General features: G+C 38.2%; 4 protein-coding genes across 4 annotated transcripts; 2 read left to right on the top strand and 2 right to left on the bottom strand.

Moving 5' to 3' along the window:
* The first annotated feature begins 158 nt into the window (after positions 1–158).
* On the top strand, positions 159–15,260 carry LOC144657458 (poly(A) RNA polymerase GLD2-like). Its single transcript, XM_078517795.1, has 3 exons — positions 159–534; positions 13,144–13,360; positions 13,775–15,260. Exons 1-3 carry the CDS (start codon positions 193–195, stop codon positions 14,230–14,232), a joined length of 1,017 nt encoding a protein of 338 aa, XP_078373921.1. The 5' UTR covers positions 159–192; the 3' UTR covers positions 14,233–15,260.
* Positions 1,173–6,874, bottom strand: LOC144657455 (uncharacterized). Its single transcript, XM_078517792.1, has 8 exons — positions 6,712–6,874; positions 5,689–5,807; positions 5,479–5,511; positions 4,694–5,155; positions 3,827–4,135; positions 3,337–3,460; positions 2,772–2,851; positions 1,173–2,307 (listed from the first exon to the last, which is right to left on the bottom strand). Exons 1-8 carry the CDS (start codon positions 6,866–6,868, stop codon positions 1,954–1,956), a joined length of 1,638 nt encoding a protein of 545 aa, XP_078373918.1. The 5' UTR covers positions 6,869–6,874; the 3' UTR covers positions 1,173–1,953.
* On the top strand, positions 7,027–11,344 carry LOC144657454 (uncharacterized). Its single transcript, XM_078517791.1, has 3 exons — positions 7,027–7,298; positions 7,633–8,111; positions 8,429–11,344. The coding sequence occupies exons 1-3, from the start codon at positions 7,070–7,072 to the stop codon at positions 10,376–10,378; spliced, it is 2,658 nt and encodes an 885-aa protein (XP_078373917.1). The 5' UTR covers positions 7,027–7,069; the 3' UTR covers positions 10,379–11,344.
* A 1,410-nt stretch (positions 15,261–16,670) lies between the features above and the next one.
* Positions 16,671–18,261, bottom strand: LOC144656524 (BTB/POZ domain-containing protein 6-like). The gene has a single exon (XM_078516747.1). The coding sequence runs from the start codon at positions 18,172–18,174 to the stop codon at positions 16,846–16,848; it is 1,329 nt and encodes a 442-aa protein (XP_078372873.1). The 5' UTR covers positions 18,175–18,261; the 3' UTR covers positions 16,671–16,845.
* Positions 18,262–21,469: the final 3,208 nt, after the last annotated feature.

Genomic DNA, 21,469 nt, shown 5'->3' with positions numbered 1-21,469 from the left:
CTGTTTCTCCTTGTAGTTCCGGGAACACCTTTCTATATCAACACAGATCGTTCAGCAAAGACGTTTGGCCTTTTTTCCATAAAAAAAAACTCGCTCGTGCCTTAACCTCCCCTCCCTTGTTTCCATAATCGTACTCGTCTTCCGTCTAGCCCCTCCCTAGGTAGACTGGTTTTCCGGGAAAGAGTCAACTCGATGTCAGACATTTCGGGAACAACAATGTTTCTACGCTCACGCGAATCGCTAACTCGTGAGATTATCCAAAAGTATGAATCGGTAAAAGAAAGCGAAGCGACAGCGAGAAAGAAGAAAAGGTGGTGCGACAGTTTAGAGCAAAACATAAAGCAAATATTCCCGACTCGGCAACTCGTTCTGGTGGGTTCGTCGACAAACGGCTTTGCTATCGAGGGATGTGATGTAGATTTGACGGTTGTTCAAACAGAAAGGATGATGTTTTACGGATTTATGGATGCTGGGGTTCAAGTTCTAAGACGAATTCGAGACGACTTGAGGAAAAGACCTGAAATTGAAACAGAGGTAAAATTTCACTCCCGGATTTCACTGTGTTGTTAATTGCGATTGTTTTTTCACCGATAAGCCAACTAGTTTAAACGGCTGTATGTTTGTAATTTATAACCGGTTATTAACTTTACTGTATAAGATTGTGACTGAACTGGCTTCTAGAGTAACAATTATTATGCCTTGTCCATTCATGAATGCACTTGTTTGAACCGCGTTTAAACGTGAAGTTCGATTTATGCACTCTTAAAGTGGGTATCCTTGAATTAAGGTGAAATTTTCTTATTTTGAGTTCCTGAAATAAGACCATTCATGTCCTCAAAACGAGATTGTATGGAATCTTGAAATAGGAACTCAGTATCTTAAAATAAGGATAAGAGCCTTGTTTTGAGAATAAAGGAACTTGATCTCTACAGTCTCAAAACAAGATTAGTATTCTTAAAACGAGGATACCTTTATCGGATACAGATCTCAATACAAGTTTGAATGGAGTCGTTCAAACCACACCTCAAAAAATGTTACTACTTTCTCATAACGCAAGGAATATGTTGATAGTCGAAAGCTAAATTACTTTTTTACCCAGTTAGGATGGTGATGAAGAGCAGTAATGAAAGGAACTCTTGTACTGAATCAAAACATGTTTTAATTTTATTTATTTTGTAGTTCAGTGACTGCCATCTTTAACATCAAGTTGAGTTACAAATAATATACTGGGTTCACAAAAGTAGCCCATATATCGTAAAGAACAAACTACACAGCTCGGTATTAAAGAATTAAAGTAACGCAACAGGTGTGCCGACTGCATATTTTTAAGTATATGGTTAACAATATCTTGAATACTCAAAAACTTAGAGAGGAGTGTTTTCCAGCTCATATGATTTCCTTCTGGGCAAGTCACCCAGCACATGTTCATGAATAAATTTGAACAAATCTGCACAATTTAACTGTTATATTGCAGAATGAAAAGTAAAACAACCAGCACAGAACTCAGTATCAAAGTAAAACAACAGGTGTACAGACTGCACATTCTTAAGTGTATTGATAACAAAACCTTCAATAATGAAATGTGCATGATACATCATCAATCTTGACAACTAGAAGGTAATGTTCAAGGAAACACTGCTTAATGCTTACTCACCATTAGTGGTAGGTAAGAGTGTTTTCCAGCTTTTTAAATGCATATGATTTCCTTCTGGGAATGTCACCCAGCACATGTTCATGAATAAATTTGAACAAATCTGCACAATTTAACTGTTATATTGCAGAATGAAAAGTAAAACAACCAGCACAGAACTCAGTATCAAAGTAAAACAACAGGTGTACAGACTGCACATTCTAAAGTGTATTGATAACAAAACCTTCAATAATGAAATGTGCACGATACATCATCAATCTTGACAACTAGAAGGTAATGTTCAAGGAAACACTGCTTAATGCTTACTCACCATTAGTGGTAGGTAGTTCTAACTTAGAGAGAAGAGTGTTTTCCAGCTTTTTAAATGCATATGATTTCCTTCTGGGAATGTCACCAATCACATGTTCATGGATAAATTTAAACATGGCTGCATGATTACTGTGGTATTTAAGATTGAAAGCAAAATGCACTGCAATTAAAGTTATAAGGGCTTTACAGCCTGAGGGAGATTCACATTCTAGCACAATTTCTTTGTCTACAACTATGAACCACTGATATGACGAAGGATCCCGAATGTCATCTTCTCCAGTGAAGCAAACTAACTGGGGGTCATTTGATGGCAATGTCTTCAGGAAGTCTTCTGGACTACTGCCTTGCTGTTGGAACAAAAAAAAAATCATATGAGAATTAACATGAGATATACTATCTATTTCAGGTTGCAGTTCATAAGTTAGTTAGCCTTGCAGTTTATTGATATATTGCAAGAGATCTGCACTTTACAGCCAGTTTTCACAGTCCAGACTCAGTAATATCACTACCATGCCAATGTAAATACTTTCTCTGGTCCTGTGCTATAATATATACAACACCAGGGTTTTACTATAGCCAGTAACTGCATGTAGTCACGACATAACAGTTGTTAAGATAAAGTTTCTGCTTTGTCACTGACTTTGATATTTGATGTTTACTTTAGGCTTTCAATCAGCTAACTCTTTAAACACAATAAAAGCCTAAGTCAGTTAGCCAAAACATGTTTAGTAACAAAAATCAGTGATAAAAGCACTGCGTTTTTCTCAACAAGTGTTTTACTGTGTTAATTGACACAAAGTACTAGACTTACTGGTATGAATGAGACAAGTGCTGGTGCAGATGAATTGAATACTTTGGGCATTTTCTCCAGTGCTGCAGAACAACGGTCATCTGCATAGGGAATGGAAATAAAAATTATTACTTTTAATATCATAACTTTAAAGTTTCAAACTCAACCATTAACTGTTGTTTATTTTCTTTTCACCTACAAAATCAGCCCGCCACCGACCTAATACTGAAAGGTCGAAAGGTAAAGTTTCTGGGTCGTAGTTGGTAGATTTTGGTCCATAAAGGTGCCACCTTCAACACTGAACCCCAGTGTGAAATGGGCAACTCAATGGAACAATAATTCCACCAACAACAAACCACAAACATTACCTCTTCACTGCATACTGTAACCTTGTAACCTTTACCTGCACTTAAATTTAGAGTTTTCATGTTGTCAAAAGATGCATTAGCCAGCAAGCAGAAAAACAATCTCCTCTTAAAGATCAAAGGACTTTTAAGCCTCAGGTCACTGCTCCCACCAAGGCTATTATTCAGAGGGCGCAGATTGTGTTAATTAAGTTCCCTAGAAACAAAATTTTTGATGTTACCTTCATCACAGTCTTCATCAACAAAGCATTTTGAAATTTTTCGCCAGCGCTCAAAAAACTTCTCAACCTGCACATTCTCTTTCGTTAGCTCTTCTGAAATGTGTAATTCCAACTCACTCCACAGCTGCCAATATAAGCAAAGAGGAAATTGTTAAGGTTTTGCATGGGTATCTTACTAAAGGGCTGAGGGCATTAGCATTCTAAGGTACATGCACTTCTTTTTTATACCTAAACTATTCAGGGAAAAACATTTTTTTTTCTCACCATAGTAATTGTGACCCAGGCCTACAGCCTGTGGGAGGCTATAAAGTGTCCTTCAACTGGTTATTTTTGCAACCCGGCATACCATCCTATGAACTGTATGGTTATTTATTACAATTACATTACCCTGAAAATCTTCCCAAATAATAATCAGTGTAAAAATTGAATTGAATGATTTCTGTTAATGGAAACTAATCAGTGCATGGATATAAACAATTATTTCACTTACAATTCTTTCGTTATCAAGGAATGGATACTTCTCAAGGATTTGATCTACCACCTTTGTGCCAGACATTGCTTGTATCTCATCTTTCCTTGCCGAAAATGACAACTTCTGTAAACTTGTCACAGCTGCCCAATTGACCGGGTTTTTTTTTTGCCCTTTCTGTAACTCTTTGGTGAGTTCTTGGTGCAGGCTGTTAGCATCTTTAGCAGTGACTGTGTCAAGAACTGGGTGGTTAACAGCTTTTCCAGGGTCTTTTGATTTTCTGCTTTTAAGATTTGTGTATCTTTTCTTGAGAAGATACTCCACAGAAGCCTTATTGGAAGGGAAACAACATAATATCAATCTGAATCAACCACACAATTAAAAGGTACACCAACATTTACAGGTCATACAGCAGAAAAGCACTTGGCAATTGTTGCATGTATGCTGTGGTGATTTAGCTTTGGATTAAAATTGATCAAAGTATTGGACTTCTATTCGTTATCATAAACTGCAACAAAGGAAAATGAAAATTGAACTGGTTTGAAAAATTTTGAACCAAAGATAAATTGAAATCACAACATCTGCAAGGAAAAAAGTACAGTATGTTTCATAAATTAAAAAAGTGAAAGTTACTTTCTCAGTGGCAACAGTGATATTGTACTACACTGTACCTACATTTCTCACTGGACTAATATATGCTTGGTTTCTTTAATAGGTAACACTTAATTTTCTAAGTGTTAAACTACTTCTACCCCAGAAACAACTATTTTGAGGAAACACACAAACTGACCCCTATCAGGGCACAAACTGTCCAAGACTGTGGTTATAGATTTAATTATTTATCCCTTTATTATTTTATTCCCTGACAGAGGAGGTAAGATCACTTACAGAATAATGGAACTCCTCATCTTCTGGCCAGTGTGGTGGTTTTACATCCTTTAATACTGGCACTTTGCCACAAATAAACTGGCTGGCTGATTTGAATTGCTCCTTGGTTACATGGTCCCCACACTCAGCTTTCAAGCAGGTCACACAGTCCCGTATCAACTGCTTTCTATCTTCTTCTTCAAGAGATTTTCCTTCTTTGCAATATTGCATGACACGTTTAGATACAGGAAACTTGAACGACTCTAGCTGGATGCTGGGTTTACTCAAATCCTGTTCTGCAGGTGATTCCTGTCCCCTGTTCTGTCTTTCCAGTTCCATTCGATGAGTCCTTTTCAACTTTGGGACTGATCTAGATGTTGAAGGTTGGGATTGTGTTGGTGTTGCCCTGTCGCTTCCACTATCACTCTCCACTGACATAGTATCGATACTTGAAGGGGAGGCCGCCAACTCTTCATTTTCTCTCTAACATGAAAACCATAGAGACAATAAATATTCTCGCATATGTTTGTGTCACATACATGTACCAGTACACCCAAAGAAAAGTTATCTAGTGCAAGTTTAATGCTAAACTTATAATAGAAGTACATATTAGTGTTGCCGTTTCTGATGTGCTAGCAAGTAACATGTTATTTCATTCAGAACAATGCAAAAATGCCATACACTACTCTTAATTGTAAGGTTGTAATACTAACAGTAAAATAACAGAAAATGTAGCTGTTGGAAATGGCAGCTACGTTCCATATATAGATTTACATTAACACATAAAATTCATTAAATTTCCTCACCTCTTTAAAAGGAGACTTCAAGCCACTGTATTGCTAAATAAACAAAGACAACAGAGCCCGCTATAAGAAATAAGTTACATTCACAGTTTTGACAACCTAAAAACATCATCACTGCAAGGTAATTTTGTCTGCAACCAAGGCTAGGTTTTTGTCCCAGAAAGGATATTCACTTTAGTTTCAATGCTCCATGTTTTGGACAAATGATCTTACCACTCGCTGCAGACAGCCCCATAACTCTTTTCTTTCTTTGAAAGTACTTTTCTTTCCTAGGAGGTAAGGAAGGTCTTCCCTTGTTAAGTTCATGAAAGTGTCTCCATCAACTTTGTTTTCTTGGAAAAAGACAAATAGCAGAGTGTCAGATGACTGTCCTGGAAATTTTACAGATTCTGGAGCACAATTTCATAATGCAAACCATCATCACCAAGTTTTAACCACACCCCCACCCCCTCGCCCCTCCCCCCCCCCCCCAAAAAAAACAAAACAAAACAAAACAAAACAAAAAACACACAACAACAACTTGCAAAATTACAAGAAGAAGCCATTGGACTGCAACAATACGGAACGTTGCCTGGCCGGAGATGTGCATTGACTGACTACTTTGTACTCTGTTCTCAGGATTAAGAATGATCAATGTCAGTCTAGTCCTTTTTTTTTCAACTACTCGTTAGGAAACGTAACATTAGAGGATGTTTTACTTCTAATTGACACAAGCAAAGGTTCATAATAGAGAAATATGTACCTTGAGCGTTCTTACATGGTAGTTGATTGAAAAACTGATAGGATGAACAGTTTCTTACAATGTTAAACCCCATATACAATCCGTTCAAATATTCTTAAGTTTTGCCCATCCACGCTTTTTTTGTTTTTTTTACTGTTAAAAAGATATTTCTTCGCTGTTTGAAGATGTTATTTTTATATTCCGTTCAATTCGGCAGCGGCTGAAAACGGCCAAATTTTGTTGTGATTTCAATCGTGGCGGGCGGGCGCGCGCCATTAGCCTGCAAATTTAACCCATAAAACTGTTGAATGTGACTTTCCAATAATACCAAAGCGGCCGAGTTAACAATGTAAAAGAAGAAATATAATTTAAGCTTAAAACGAGTGAACAGCCATATTCTAAAATGTCACAGAATTAGAGAAGTAGCGTTCTCTTTGAATAAACAAGAAACACATTACTGTAACATTGTATTGCATTGGTCAATATTATCGCCATTATTAGACCTCACTACTAACCTTCAAGAACTCGACATATTGATTCCGAAAGTCCCCAACGACTCTTAAGAGAACTGACCAGCTGTTGACAAGTTACTTGTCGTTTTCTTTTCTTCGACGGTGGAGTAAATCCCTCAGAAAGGTAGCCAGCAACCTCTTCGTCCGCTGAATCCATCATGGTTGCAAAAACCCCGAAAAACTACTGGCAACTCCCGCCAAAACGAATTCGTGACGACACATCTTGGTAGTATTTCATTGGCCACACCGTTGACGGGTGGAGATCTCCGGCTCCGTCAAAGATCTCCGGCTCTCACACGACGAATTCCGAAACTCCCCGAATTCCAAATAGTCGTTCACAGGTCCTGAACATAAAGCTAACATGGTTTGGAAATGTGCTATTTGCGCTTGTTTTGCGGCACTTCAGTTGTGCATTTTATTAACACATATAAACACAAGGCATTCCACGGAATTCGAAGAGTTGAACACCGTGTGTGGCATAGAGGGTTGCGGGAGGACTTTCCAAAAAGCGAATACCTTCGTTCGTCACGTGCGTGAAAAACATCATCGATTTCTGAGAAGTCCCGATCCGAGTTACGCAGCTTGTGAAGGTAAATATTTTGAGCATTTTACAAAAAAGTTAAAAGTTTGGCAATTTTACCCCTCAAAACTGTATTAAGCCACCATTTTTTTAAATTAAGTCTGTGATAGTATCGTTAAGTGTCGATTGAAATTTGAGAGAGCCAGAGGTCATGGACTGGACTGGAGTATTAGAGAAGATGGAATAAAAGTACTACAGCAGCGGTACTAGTGACTAAAAAAATATTTTATTTCTTAAGATAAGCCATAAAGAGCAGCTATTGGCAATTTTTGCAAACAGTAATTATTAATTATAATTATTAAATATTACTGTTTGTAAAATTATTGATGGTTTCTTGTTTCTAGGGAATTGGTGTGAATTAAGTGTTGGCGATCATGATGAATACAGTGACTCCTTGTCGTTAACTGAAGCTGTTGATTCAGCCGATGACACTGTTCCTGGTGCTGATCCTTTCTTTTCCTTTGAAACTGTTGGAGATCAGGAAGGTGACAGCTCAACTGATGATGAATCACAAGATGGTAGTGAATCAATGAATGTAACTAGTGGTGCAAATTTACAGCAAAAGACATTGAATTACCTTGTGAAAATCAAAGAAGAAAATCGTATTCCACAACGAACAGTGGAAAACATTGCATGTGCAACGTCCCGACTCTTTCAAGGTGCGCTGCATGACCTCAGAAGGAACTTGGCACAAGCTTTGCAGAATGCTGATGTTCAATTGGAAGACATACCCGAAGCAACATATTGTTTTGATGAACTGTCAAGTTGTTTTGATGGCCTCGAGAAGGGATGGCTACCAACAGATGGAAAACTTCTATGTGTGGTACATATAACTTAATTATAATGTGTAGTTCCACAACATACCCATACCTCCCCCCTCCCATGGAAGGGATTTTTAAAAGGGCCCCCCACCCATCTGGAAATTCCAATTAAACTCCACATATTTCTTTATTTTTTTTGGTCCTTGTGACCTCCAGTGGCCCTCAGGAATTTCCAATCCCTTCAGTGTGGGGGTAGTATAGATATTTTCTGGAACTACACAATGTGGCAAGATTCTGCTTTTCTCATGTTTTCATGTATAATTATATGGTATAAGTGCTGTACATGCACTTACATCTGATTTTTTTCTGTTCTTTCTAGGAGCCTCGAGCAGTTTTACTGGGCAAGAAACGTGAAAAAGCCAAACGTAATAACAAAAAAAGAATAATTAAACGTAATGAATGCTTTTATTACATTTCCATTTTAAAATCTATAGAAAACCAGCTATCTGGATCAAAACAAATTTTCAACATGGTGTACAAGAGTTCGGACCTGTTGCCAAAGGAGGGACATGTGATGGAAGATTTAAGTGATGGCACATTTGTCCAAAGTCACCCTTTGTTCTCAACAGATGATAGATCACTCAAGATTCTGCTTTATTATGATGATGTAAATGTTGCCAATCCACTTACAAACAAAATGCACAAAATTGGGTTCTTTTATTACCAACTGGCAAACATAGATTACAAATACAGATCAAAATTGAAATCAATTCATTTATTTGCAACTTGCAGTGTAAATTACATAAAGAAATATGGCATTGATAGGATACTGGAGCCCCTTGTTGAAGACCTTAAGGTGTTATCAAGTGATTTTGGATATCCTTTTGAAATTGCTGGTGGAAAAATTTATTTACATGGTTCTGTTTTGGCCGTCCTGGCAGATACCCCAGCCAGTAACTCATTAGGTGGTTACAAAGAGGGTGTTGGTGGTGCATACCGCAAGTGCCGTCACTGCATGACCGACTGGGAATCCATGCAGCAGCATTTTACTGAAGAGGAATTTCTCCTTCGGGATAGTGATTGGCATGAACACCAGCTAAGTGATATTGAAAATGCAGGTTCACCTTTTTTACGAAAATATTTTTCAAAGCAATATGGCATCAACAGAAGGTCTTCGTTGTGCAATATACCAGACTTTGATGTTACTAAACAACTACCACAGGACATTATGCATATATTTCTGGAAGGAGTTTTGTCTTATGAACTTAAGTTTTTGTTGAAACAGTATTTTCATACACCTGGTTTAGTCACATTAGATCAACTGAACACACAAATTAAAAATATCCATTATGGTTATTCTAATGTAAAGGATAAACCATCGTTCATAAAAAACGATGATATAGATTTTAAGTCTGACAGTAACCTTGGTCAAAATGCAGCTCAAATGTGGGAGCTATCCAGGATCCTTCCTCTCATTTTAGGAGGTATCACAGACAGTGAAAGTCCACAGTGGAAATGCTTTACATCCCTCCTGGAAATTATGGGAATTTGCTTTGCACAAAAGATAACTTCAAGTTCTATTTTGAACCTTAAACGAATCGTTAAAGAACATTTAATTCTTTTTAAAGAAATTTATGGGGCAAGAATTTTACCTAAGCAGCATTTCTTAGTGCACTTGCCCTCTCAAATGATGATGTTTGGTCCTCTTATAAGGACATGGTGCATGAGATTTGAAGCCAAGCACTCTTACTTTAAGGACATAGTAAGACGGATTAAAAATTTTAAAAATTTACCACTTACACTTGCAAAACGACATCAGCAAATGGAATATGCTGATATGTTACCTGTTGATGACAATGACCCATGCTCTTTGTTTAGGGATGATATTCACTTGGGAAGTGGTAAACCCCTCACAGGAAATAAACAAGAATATGCAAAAAGCCTTATTGCACGATTTTATGAAATCGACTTTGAAGATTGTACTCTGTTTGAAGGAAAATCAGTGGTTGTTTATGGTACAAAATATATTTGTGGTGACAATAACTACTTGTTGCTAGGACTGAATGAGCATGGGCTTCCAGAGTTTGCAAAGATTTTAAACATCTGGTATGCTATACAATTGCAAGACCCCTTCTTTGTCACTAAAGTCATGGACTGTGAGTCATACTGTGACAAGCTTGTAGCGTATAAGATATGTGACCCTGATCTTCCTGGAGGCAACCAAGTAACACTACATACCCACTTGTACAGGCACCAAGTGTTTCATGCTAACAGAATTAATGGTAGCTTATACATAGCAACGAAGGAAAATTATTTTGCTGCTGCTTAAATTAACCCTTTCACGTGCTGAATTGAACCGTTACTCATAAAGTGTAATCAACTAGCTTTTCAATGTATGGAGTCAACATCATGATGAGGTGTTGCCAGTACAGTGAAGTGAAATATTTTTGCAATGCTTTTGTAAGATAGCTATGGTTTTGGATGACTAACTTCCAGTGTTTAATTTTTATAGCAGATTTTGAGTTTCAATGAAAATTGTAATTACTTTCACTTGCAGTGAAAGGGTTAGCATAAGGGTTAGCTGCAACTGGGACTGCAGGAACTGGTTCCTCGAAAGTTGTTGCAATTAAGAGGGCTAATCTAGCATAAAATTTTAAAATTGATTTTGAAATTAAGAGCATAGTCAGAGCTTACATTTTGTGGAGTTGATGCTAGCTACAGAACTAAATTAAAAACTTGTACTAAACCTGGATTAGTTAAGTCATGTTTTGAATGACCTGCCTCTCGTATATAATAGCACCTTTAAATAGATTGCGTTTACACTTAACTTAAATACCATAATAGCATTATTATTGTTGTTAGCCCTTCAAATTATGGTAGTTACATGTAATCAACTTAGAGTCTTACCACTTGTAGCATACATTTCTTGTAATTTTAATTGGAAGAAGTTGTTTGTTCTTTAATTAAGGCAGGTGTGAAGTTCAAAGGCTAATCTGTTTTGTTCCTCAAAGAATTTAGTTTGATCAGCATGGTGCTTAGAGGGTTAGTTTAGCATTAAAATTCACCTGCTTTATTTTATTTTAATGAGTTATTTGTAATGGTTGTATGTTGGTGTTAAGAAGTGAATTAAAAGTTGTTTTATAAAAAGATTTGCTTTTTATTGAGCTTGAAATCATTTTTAAAGTCCCAAGGTTCATATCTTGCTTTAAGATATTTCTAAACTCATTTTGAGACATCTTTATCTCATTTTGAGAATTTTTCTCTCAAGACATGGTCGCCTGTTCTTTAGCTCTTGATTTAAGACATCGCTTCTTAAATTAAGATTCATTGTTCTCATTTCAAGTTTTCAAGATCTTGAATCAAAGTAAAAATACCTTACTTTAAGGATCAACGAAAAAACAGATTTAAGAGTGATGCTTTGCAAAAATATTGAATTATTGTTTCAAAAGTGACATGTTGTGCGCTGACTTGTCATGGATTGAACACTATCGATGTTCTGTGCTGACATTTACTATTTTCGCGCAAATCGCAAAAAGAATTAAAGAAAATGATTTATTTAAAATGTCTCAGTAAGTTAGTTTCGGTTTCGGTTTGCCGAACAAGTATTTACGATTCTAATCATTCCAATCACGCCTTTTTTGAATTGTCCAAACAATCTCAATACGTGTTGATAATTTTCAGCTTGCATTTTGTTTACTATCAATTTAATTTTCATTGCACAGAGGAAAAGAGTGTGGGTTTAGCAAGCTATTGTAAAAATCTCCATTTTTCGCAGACTAATCAGCACTTAAACAGACAATTTTACACCGTCGAAACTTCCGGCATTATGTTTCCGGGTGAAGGTGTTGCGCGGCTTTTGCAAAGACTTTATCAGTCCTGCAAGCGCATTCTTGTTTAAAACATTTTTTTTCAAGATTTTTTTTTCTCAGAACTGAAACTAATAGAGTAAAATAATGAAGAAACGGTTCGACTCCATTGGTTAATTTTATCGTTGCCACCGGGTTGTGCGTATCTGCTTCTCCCACATCGTATGTTCAGAGTATCGCACTTTCCTTGAAACTCATTCTACGTTTGCGTTTGAGCCTCAAGCAACCCATTAATTGCGGGCCCAAGAGAGGCCCGCAACCCTAATCTTGACAGTGACCAGCGGATTGCGTTTTACGCGTGCGTGCCACGTTTATAAACCAGGACCGAACCGGAAGTTGAAAATCTTTGTTCTTCCACTAAGCACGATCGGAAGGCGAAAATGTGTTAATCACGACAGTTTGTCGTAAAACCGGAAGAGAAAAATCTGTTCTCCAAGAGCGATATTTTAAAAACAGCTTGTCACATTAGATAAACCTTCCGTGAAGGCGTTATGTGTTGCTTTTGAGAACATTTGATGTGATTGTATCACAGATAAACCAGGGTGAAGCGAATGATTCCAACAGCGGTTATTGTCGAGAGATTCTTTATAACACTGACAACATAGCGAGTTTACCGACTGAGAAAAATCACATCTAAATTCACACTGCACCGCGTGCGAAAAATCCTTGCGTGACGCGTTACTCAGAATAATTGTCTATTGTCCATTTGATCATTTCAGTCCTCCTTGTTCAGTCGTTTATTTATAATTATCGGCACTGCCTACCAGTACCTTGTCTAAGTGCGTCAAGGCCCGCACTTTCTAACCTGTGGTTACCACTAGTTACCCTTGTACTCTCCTTGGTACTGGACCATTATATGGCTGTGTCACGCAACACATCTACCGAGCACTGCGTGACACTCCAAAAAACGGAAATGATAATGCAGTTACCGGGTAAAGGAGTGCGTTTAAAAATATCGTGGCGCCACTGCGATACGATGTTCGCGGCTTTTGTTTAAAAAACCAAAAAACAACAAACAAAAACAAGAAAAACAAACAGCAATAAGAAAACATCATTTTTTGTTTGTTTGTTAGTTTGTTTTTTTGCTTTTGAATTTGTTGTCCTTGTTCAAGGATGTGTGTTCTCCGTATTGTGCTGAGGAAATCTTGAATTTTTACGCTGCCAGACGTGGAAACGAGTTTAGCTACACTGTGTATTCTTCCATTGTTTCTTGTGTTTGTTATTCCAGCTGATCAGCACTGCAGTAGTCCCCATATTGAAGCTCAAGGACCGAAGTGAAAGACTCGAGGGAGATATCAGTGTCGATATCCAGAATTCCATATTCAACACCTACTTACAAAAGTGTTATGGTAAAATGGACCCCAGGGTTGTTCCGCTGGTAGTGATCGTCAAGTACTGGGCGCAAGTGTCGAGGATCACTGGTGCGCATGACCACAAGCTTTCGGGTCAGTGACGTAGTTCTCTAGTTACGTTAGTGCGTTGGAAGAGCGATTTTTAATTGAGTATGGTAAAACCAAAACCAAACGCAAACAATCCAGTAAGCCAATCAAAACTCGAAGCAATCGAGAGCGAATCACGGCTGATTGGCGGGGAACTAGTTGCGCGAGGATTTTTAAACATGTTTAAACCAATCACTAAGCGAGGTGACGCAATACCAAAGCAAAGGCGACTTATTTAAATTTCGCCTTTAAGCTTTGAATTAGCGTCGCATCAAAACGTCGAAATTTTAGTAAAGCCGCGGTGCTTTTTTGAGTAATATAGTAAAAGAATATCAGAGAAAGTTAAAGATGCATATAAATAAAAACCATAGTAATTTGAAAATAATTAGAACATCGCCTAAAGGTTTTCTCTTAATATAGGTTTCGCCGTGGTCCTTTTGGTGATTTATTACTTACAGAGAGGTTGCAGCCCAGCCGTCCTACCATCTTTACAAAGCTCCAGCCCAACACACTTCAGTTCATCGTCGAGCGCCAGCGCTTTAGCTGATAAGCTGACCAGTGGCTCTCTTCCATCAGTTGTTACCTCATATAAGTCGTCTAACACAGAGAGCCTTGGCAGTCTTTTCGTCGGTTTCTTTAATTTTTACTGTGACTTTGACTGGTATAAAGTATTATCAGTTCGTCTAGCGAGCACTAAACGTGTCCCTTTTGATAAAAAGTGGACCAGGCCTTATATTCGCATCGAAGATCCATTTGATGGGAAAAATGTGACCCGTGCTGTTTACGAGTATGAACAATTTAGCGATATAAAGCAGGCGTTCCAAACAGCCAAACAAAGGCTAGCGTATGAGCACTGCCGTTTGAATGAGATTCTTTAAACCCGTGTAAATATACTGTTGCAGCTTTGGAATGCTGTAAAAATGTGGTTCTTTTCAGACCATAAATATTGGATGTATATACTGTAGAAATCGAGGAAGGTATCGAGAGCGAGGTAGCGAGGAAGGTATCAGAATAACAGGGCTAGTTTCTTTAAAACATGGATCTTTTATCATAAAGTAGTTTTTTTAGCAATACAATAGAATCCCAATTTCTGGAACCTCAAGGGGAAACTTTATTTCCAGAAATCGGGGTTGAAATGAAAGAGAAGTTCTATCCAAGGGAAAAGAAAATTGCAATGAAAATCTGCAATATGTTCATTTTTGACCGCTTACGCCGTCAGGATTAGTTTGCCGTCTATATTTTTTCAAAAGAAAATTGGTTCGACATATTGGGATTTTCGAGAAAACGAGGGATTTTACAGGTCTTTACAGTACATAAATTTCTCCAGCGACAAGTTTTAGTTGTTCTCAGTTTCACCTCTTCCAGTGCAATCTATTGCCTGACTTGTACACAGAGCAGTAAGTTATACATTGGTGAAACAGGTTCACTTCCGTGCGGAAATGTCTCCAACCCAGCTTTAAACACTCGCTTCTGATTGGTTTTTCCGCAGGCCAATCGTAAGTTATTACGTAACACATTTATCGATTTTGATTGGTTCTGCGCGCGCTTATTTGTCACGTAATACCCTAAATTCGACACCACTCAGTCCAATCGCGGGATGTCCAGCTACAGGTGTCCAACTTAAACTTTTTGTACAGGTTGTTCATTTTTCAAATTGGACAGCAACTCTATTCGCGCGTGAATTCTTTGCACTAAAATGGGTTCTTTTGTCACACATTCACACGCACTATCACCCGTATCAGTTACGTAATTTAGTTATTCCCCTGCTTTACGGTTTTGTTTGTACAGTACATGAGAAGTGATTCATAACTTGATTTACCGGTTTATAGTAATCGAATTAACCGTGTACATTGTAATCTACAGTTTTTGTGGGATAGGTTTGGATTACAATAAACAAATGTGGTGATCAAACGACTACGTTTCAGTGACATTTACTTCGAATTCATAACATCTCTCTTGCTGTTTCCACTACGGTTTGTTTAACCTACAAAGTAGATTTTCATTTGACCTTGAAATCATTACGTATACGCTTGAACAGAACGCAAACAACGAATGACTTGATAGAATTAATATATTTGATAGGTTCACCGAACGTAAAACGAAGCTACGCGGGTTTTGTTTGGTAAAGCGAACGCGAACACGCATGCAATTCAAGTAAAAGTTCCAGGGTGGGGGGGGGGGGAGGGGGGGGGGGAAAAAAAAGTTTTCTCGCCGGTTTTGATTGGTCCGTCGAATGATACATTCTCCATATAATTATGGGTAGGCAAACAAATCAGGAGCCCTGAAAAATCGAGCATTGAAGAAACAAACTCAACTAGCAGAAGACGGACGCTAACAAAAGAACAACATCTTGAAGCTGTCCGCCGAAGTTCTTTTTTATTAAAAGGGTTTTTTCAACGACTCGCGAACTTCGAAATTGCGTATTAAACTAACACTACAATTCATAGTAATTAGTAATCTTGCCCGTGATTTTAAAAATTACTCCCTGAATTGTACTCCACTTAGTTTAAGTACTCTTGGTTAAGAACTCAGTAACTGTCTGTAATCCATCCATTTTGTAATACCAGACTGGAACATTGCCTTGAAAGGGGTAATTTCTCGAGATGCAATGTCTGAAGCTCCCCCACCTGGGGGCCGAGGGACGATTCCTCGGATATAGTGCATGTATCGCCCCGTACTCAAAACGCTCGGTCTAATTCAGACCAAAATTCCCTTTTTTCTTTTACATTTGAATGTTTTATAACTCGCACTCGATTGGAGAGCGAAGTTTCGGCGGAAAAGTTGTCGGTAGCGAAAAGTCACCGCAAGCGATTATCTTTCCCTTATAAGGATAAATTGTTGCGTGTTCTTGCAAGATAAACGAAAAGCGATCAGGTCACCCACAAAAAATGAAAGACATAAGAATATACGATATATGATTTTCCTTACCCTATATTTGAAATTTGATCTCAAAACTCTGCACTCGATCTTTTATAATTTCATTCCACAGGAAGTGCTAATTCATCTCTTTTTGTTACGCCAAATTTCCTGAGTTCATTCACCGCTTTTTCTTCCTCCTTGTTTAGACCAAAACATTAAAAAAGCCATACCTTCGCGGTGGGACGTACTATGGTTACATAAATGAGTATTCTCCCTCCCATTATTTTTTAGCGCGGTGCCGAATTGAAGATCTCGATTTACCGCGTATTGCAAACAAAATCAGTGGTCATTCCCTACTTGCACAAAAATAGTGACTGCGAGTTTTTTTTTTCTGTTTTGCTGCATTTTATTTTAATATTCTTCTTTAAAAATATTAGTACAGGTAAACTACAAAGACTACAAAAAACTGAACACTTCAATACTACATTACACTACAAATGGACTTTTTTGCAAGCTGCAGGTGCGTTTTTTACACTAGTGCCACACAATTGTGCTTGGCTGATTTAAATTAGCTTTTTGACCTTAAGCAATCGTTACATTTGCATGTATAAAATGCAAGAACTGCAGCGAGATTAGTTCAGTGTAAATTCGAATTCGGAAAATTGTCCGTTTTTAACAATAGTTCGTTCTGGGCCTGGCCATACATTGGTCTCATTAAAGTAAAATGTTACTCCAGAGTATTTTATACGAGACAGGCCACCTTGCCCATACCAGGAAGGTGGGCCACTAATGGAGGCTTGAAAACGGTTCTGGATCTGTGCCTGTATCGCAATTGGAGGCTCAAACACGATATCAAAGCCGTGGTAATCGCCTCCTTCACTCTGTACAAGTTTAGACAGAAACTTGCCTGTCTTTGTTTTTGTATCACCATTAGCATACACTCTTAGGGTCACTGAATATTCATTACTTTCGCTACCAAACAGACGCACTGAATGAAGCTTTATGTTTTTGTCTACCAAAAAAGTTATCGAATCGGAACAGTTCCAAGGATAATACCACCCTTGCAATCTGTCTCCTGATCCAAACCTGTACATTCGCTGATGCGAACCAGCTCTTTTGACCTCAGAAAATCCCACTGGAAAATTCAGCACAGAATTAAAATACTTCATCAAGGCGAAAGTCTCTTTCTTTGTTAGTATATCACAGTCTAGGACAACATCGGCGAATTCCTTTTCTTCCATCACCGGAAAACGAATTGCTTTAACGATCCGTTCTCCAAGGATCCTTCTTTTCACAGAACCTTCTGCTGCTAGGCCTTGCTTTTCACATTCCTTTGTAGCCCAGCAATCGACAGCTTTGAATAATTTCACCTCCTTGACGGTCAACGAATCTCTCTCGACTAATTCCTCCAGCACTGATTTCTCGATTGTCACGAAACCATCTGATGTCACAGCTTCGTCTGCCTGTTCATCTATCACTTCCCAGCAACGATCCATAAGATCTTTCTCTTCGTACTTCTGTGCGTCCGGGAAGACATGAAACACGTTTGAGGCATCCAGGTTCTTTCCAAGGTACTCTGTGCATTTGTCAGCAAGGGAAGGGAGCATGTATTTCTTCGCCAAATAAAGAACTTGCATGACATTGTCTGGGTTCAAGTTCACATCATCGCTGTACATGAAACGGAACAACTCCAACAGGCTCTCGTACTCACAATCAGAGATATCGATAGAATCTCTCGTCTCCGCCAATTCACCGTAAAACATGGCAAAAAATACTGGGCTACTGATCGCCAACAAGAACTTGTGAGCTGGAATCTTCTTCATACTTTCACTTCCGCCTTGGCGAACAGCAAACTTCACATCGCTCAAGAATTCGTTGTTAAACATGAACTTGCATCTCTCGCTGATTGAACATCTAGATGTCGCTTCCCAATAGTCTTTACTGGCCACATCGAGAGACATACTTAGACGATCAAGTTTGAGTTTGATACAACTATTTAGTGTATTTAGTCGGCTCCCGAATCGCTTCTGCTTTGGCTTTCAAATGAGTCGAACGAGTCACGCTAGTCACACATGAGAGCGCATGGAAGATGAAGTGCTAACGCGGGCTCAAGCTGGTACCCATGCCTTTTGTCGACGCATCTGACCGTGTACAAAGACCGAGACTTTGCGAGACGGCGCGCGAGACTGATATCTTTCATGCACACGAAATCAAGCATCGTAAGAACAAGAAAAAAAATCAAAAGCCCTCTGGGCTTAGTGTCTCGAGTCACTTTTTAGAGTTTATTTAAAAAAGAGATCGCTTTTCACGTCTATTTATTGCTTGCAAAAATATCAAAAATTGAAAAGCGTGTATGTAACATAAAAAAAAAAAAACTCAAAGTACACTTCAGCATCTGGCCGTTGAACAGTTAAAGGACTCCAATAACAGCAGAAAAAGATGACAGACAGATACTTAGCTGTGGATAAACGCTGTATTGCACTTTGGTTCACTAAGCATACATTCTAGATCTACTGTATACTTAAACTATGACTTCCATGTGCTTTCTTCACGCTATATGAGATATCGCTTTGGGTGTTTATTCGTGAACGCTCAGCCTGTTAAGTGATAATGACATGCGAGTGGTGATGATTTTGTTAATTCTTATAACCTTTTCTCCTGATTTAGTATTGATATTGTAAGGAGAAATTTGGTTTTGGTCACTCTTTTTGTAACGCCAAAGCTACAACGCAGCGGCTAAAGAACGTGTAAATTACAGTCATTTTCTTCGCTATTTTCGGCCGGCCCGCGCTTAGACTCTGGCCTGCTTATTGGATGAAATCTACTGAATGAAATATTCTGCTAGGTACGCAATAAACTATGTAGTAGTGTTTAACTCGCACAAATGTCACTTTTTTAAAGAGAGACTTTAACTTCTACACAGAGCTTACTATGCTGTACCATAACTGGTCATAACTTTAAAATGGTTGGGTATTCAATCGACTAACGATTCAAACGATTCAAACCTTTTGTTCAAACGACATGTGCTATGTGTGCAAGATTAACTTTGACATTCAATCCCGAACCGCCAACTAATTGCTTAGATTACAATCCCTCTTTAACCCCGATACAATCTGTTGCCGCGGCTAAATTTAAAAAAAGTTTTTAAACAAAAAACAATTTAAACAAAAATTAAATTGGCAAAGTGAAGCTGTTATTCTGATACATCTCACAATTGCACAAATTAAAACTTTACAAGCGACCACAAGACAAGACACTCCAAAGAGATTTTAGAGCTTCATGTTAAAAACTGCTTTTCTCGCTCAATTTAAGTTGCGGTATACTAGCGTTAAATGCACAACAACGACAACAAAAAATTTACAGGCAGGTCCATCTAATGACATCTTGTTGATTATTAGACACTTCTGCTTTTCAGATCCGTTCTAAAACTCATCAATATAATTTCTCTCTTTCGGTTAGTACATTGTATTATGCGTTTGTAATAACCTGGTGCATTTCATTCTTCTTCTACGCGTTTTCTGCTTTCATTGATTTTCAGTACAATCTTATCGGCAAAGGTTAGAATGTTATTTTAAGAACGTAAAACTTGTCTGTATTTTTCTTGATAACTGCTGGCTGCAGCCCAAATATATCCAAAATTGAAAAGCGTACAGCTAATTTAAAAAAAAAAAAATGCGTCACATCTACGTGTATTCCTCTTTAGAGCTTCATTCATGCACTGAAAAGGCTGTCGTCTATAAAAGTTGTGTTCATTGTAGCGTGGAATTCACAGCAGGATATATGAAGCTACATGTAGTGCCTCTTGACTTAGGTCAATCTTCGGGTCAAAAAAATAAAAAAAACAATGTATGTTTTGCGCTTTAGATTGACATTTCTGCTCTTCAATCCTAAGAAAACTCATCAAATATAATTTCCCTCTTTCGGTCATACATTAAGTTCTACCTTTACCTCAGAGCCGTGTGTAAACGAGGCTTTGCAAATCGAAAGTGTAAATGTTTCTCTCGATGAATCAGAACCGCCTGAAAAAAGAAAGGCAAAAAAGTACGACTCCAGACTGGCAGAGTGCTTTTATTGAAATGTGAGAAAAAGTATGGAACAGCACAACGCAAGATTTGAACAAACAAACGCCACAGTTGACATTTTTAAAGATTTGGCATCAAAATAATTGTCTTTATCTAATCGTTTATCTTCTGTTATTAAATTGTTGTTATTCATGCCACAAAGGTCACCCCTTTCAATACAAAGTTGTGCAAAAGTCACGTAGCAATCATAGTCTTTTTAAGGATGCTCGTTTTTTGTACAACCTTTTTCAATGCAATTCTCCAACGAACTTTCAACATGCCAAATGCTCGCGCGATCGTTCCACTACAGATCGTACCGCACCGAACTTTAGGTTTTAAACTTTCGCTGCTCCTGAGTCAGGCGTCCTCTGTCCGAGTAGGGTTTCACTAGCCAGTTCGTTAGCGGATAGGCACTGTTGCCAGCTAAAAGGGGCCTTATTTCTGTTCCATTTTTATTGCCTGTTGGACCACTTAAAATTTGCTCGTTTGCTGCAAAATCAGAAAAAAACGTCATCTCTTTTTAGCGTGCCTGTATTTTTACATAATAAGCCCTTTTCAATAAATACTCCTAACTTACTGTTTGATAAACCAACGCGTTAGTTGCGACCTTTGTAAAGAAAAATTATCTGTTCGTTGATATGAAATTCCGGCGGCATCCGATCACAAAACAAATGTTGACATCGCGGGAAAATTCCGCGGCCTCACAAAGCAAATGTTGACATGGCGGGAAAATTCGGCGGCCTCAGAAAGCAAACACGCATGGAATGCAGTTCTCCCCCTGTAGAATTATCTCGTGTCGTCATGACAACGTCGTCATGACGACACGAGACAAAAACGAGACTGATGTGCGTGATCTGCGGTGGAACATGAAATGATCATCAGGCTAAAAAAAATACTGCGTAAATGCTGCGAAGATAATTTCAATTCGTTCAGTTCAGTATCATTTCTTTATTGGTTTACTGATATCATACACTGAAAGGTGACATAAAACACAAGTGTCTACTCAATTAGAATCAAAGGGTGCGTCTTAGCTGACATTTTAACCGTACTGCCTAGCAACACGTCTTTGCGAGAACGCCCGAGTGACAGCTCGACAGTTTTATGTTTACTCTCTTAGTAATCCGTATTATTCATTGCAGTCAGTCATTTTCTCTCGTGTATTTGTTTTTGGTTCTGTATAGAGACGTATAAACGC

The sequence above is a fragment of the Oculina patagonica genome, chromosome 6 (genome assembly GCF_052425735.1).
Source record: "Oculina patagonica isolate OP01 chromosome 6, crgOcupat, whole genome shotgun sequence".
Taxonomy (NCBI): domain Eukaryota; kingdom Metazoa; phylum Cnidaria; class Anthozoa; order Scleractinia; family Oculinidae; genus Oculina; species Oculina patagonica.
The sequence above is the reverse complement of the archived record's forward strand: the minus strand, read 5'-3'. Positions and strand labels throughout refer to the sequence as shown.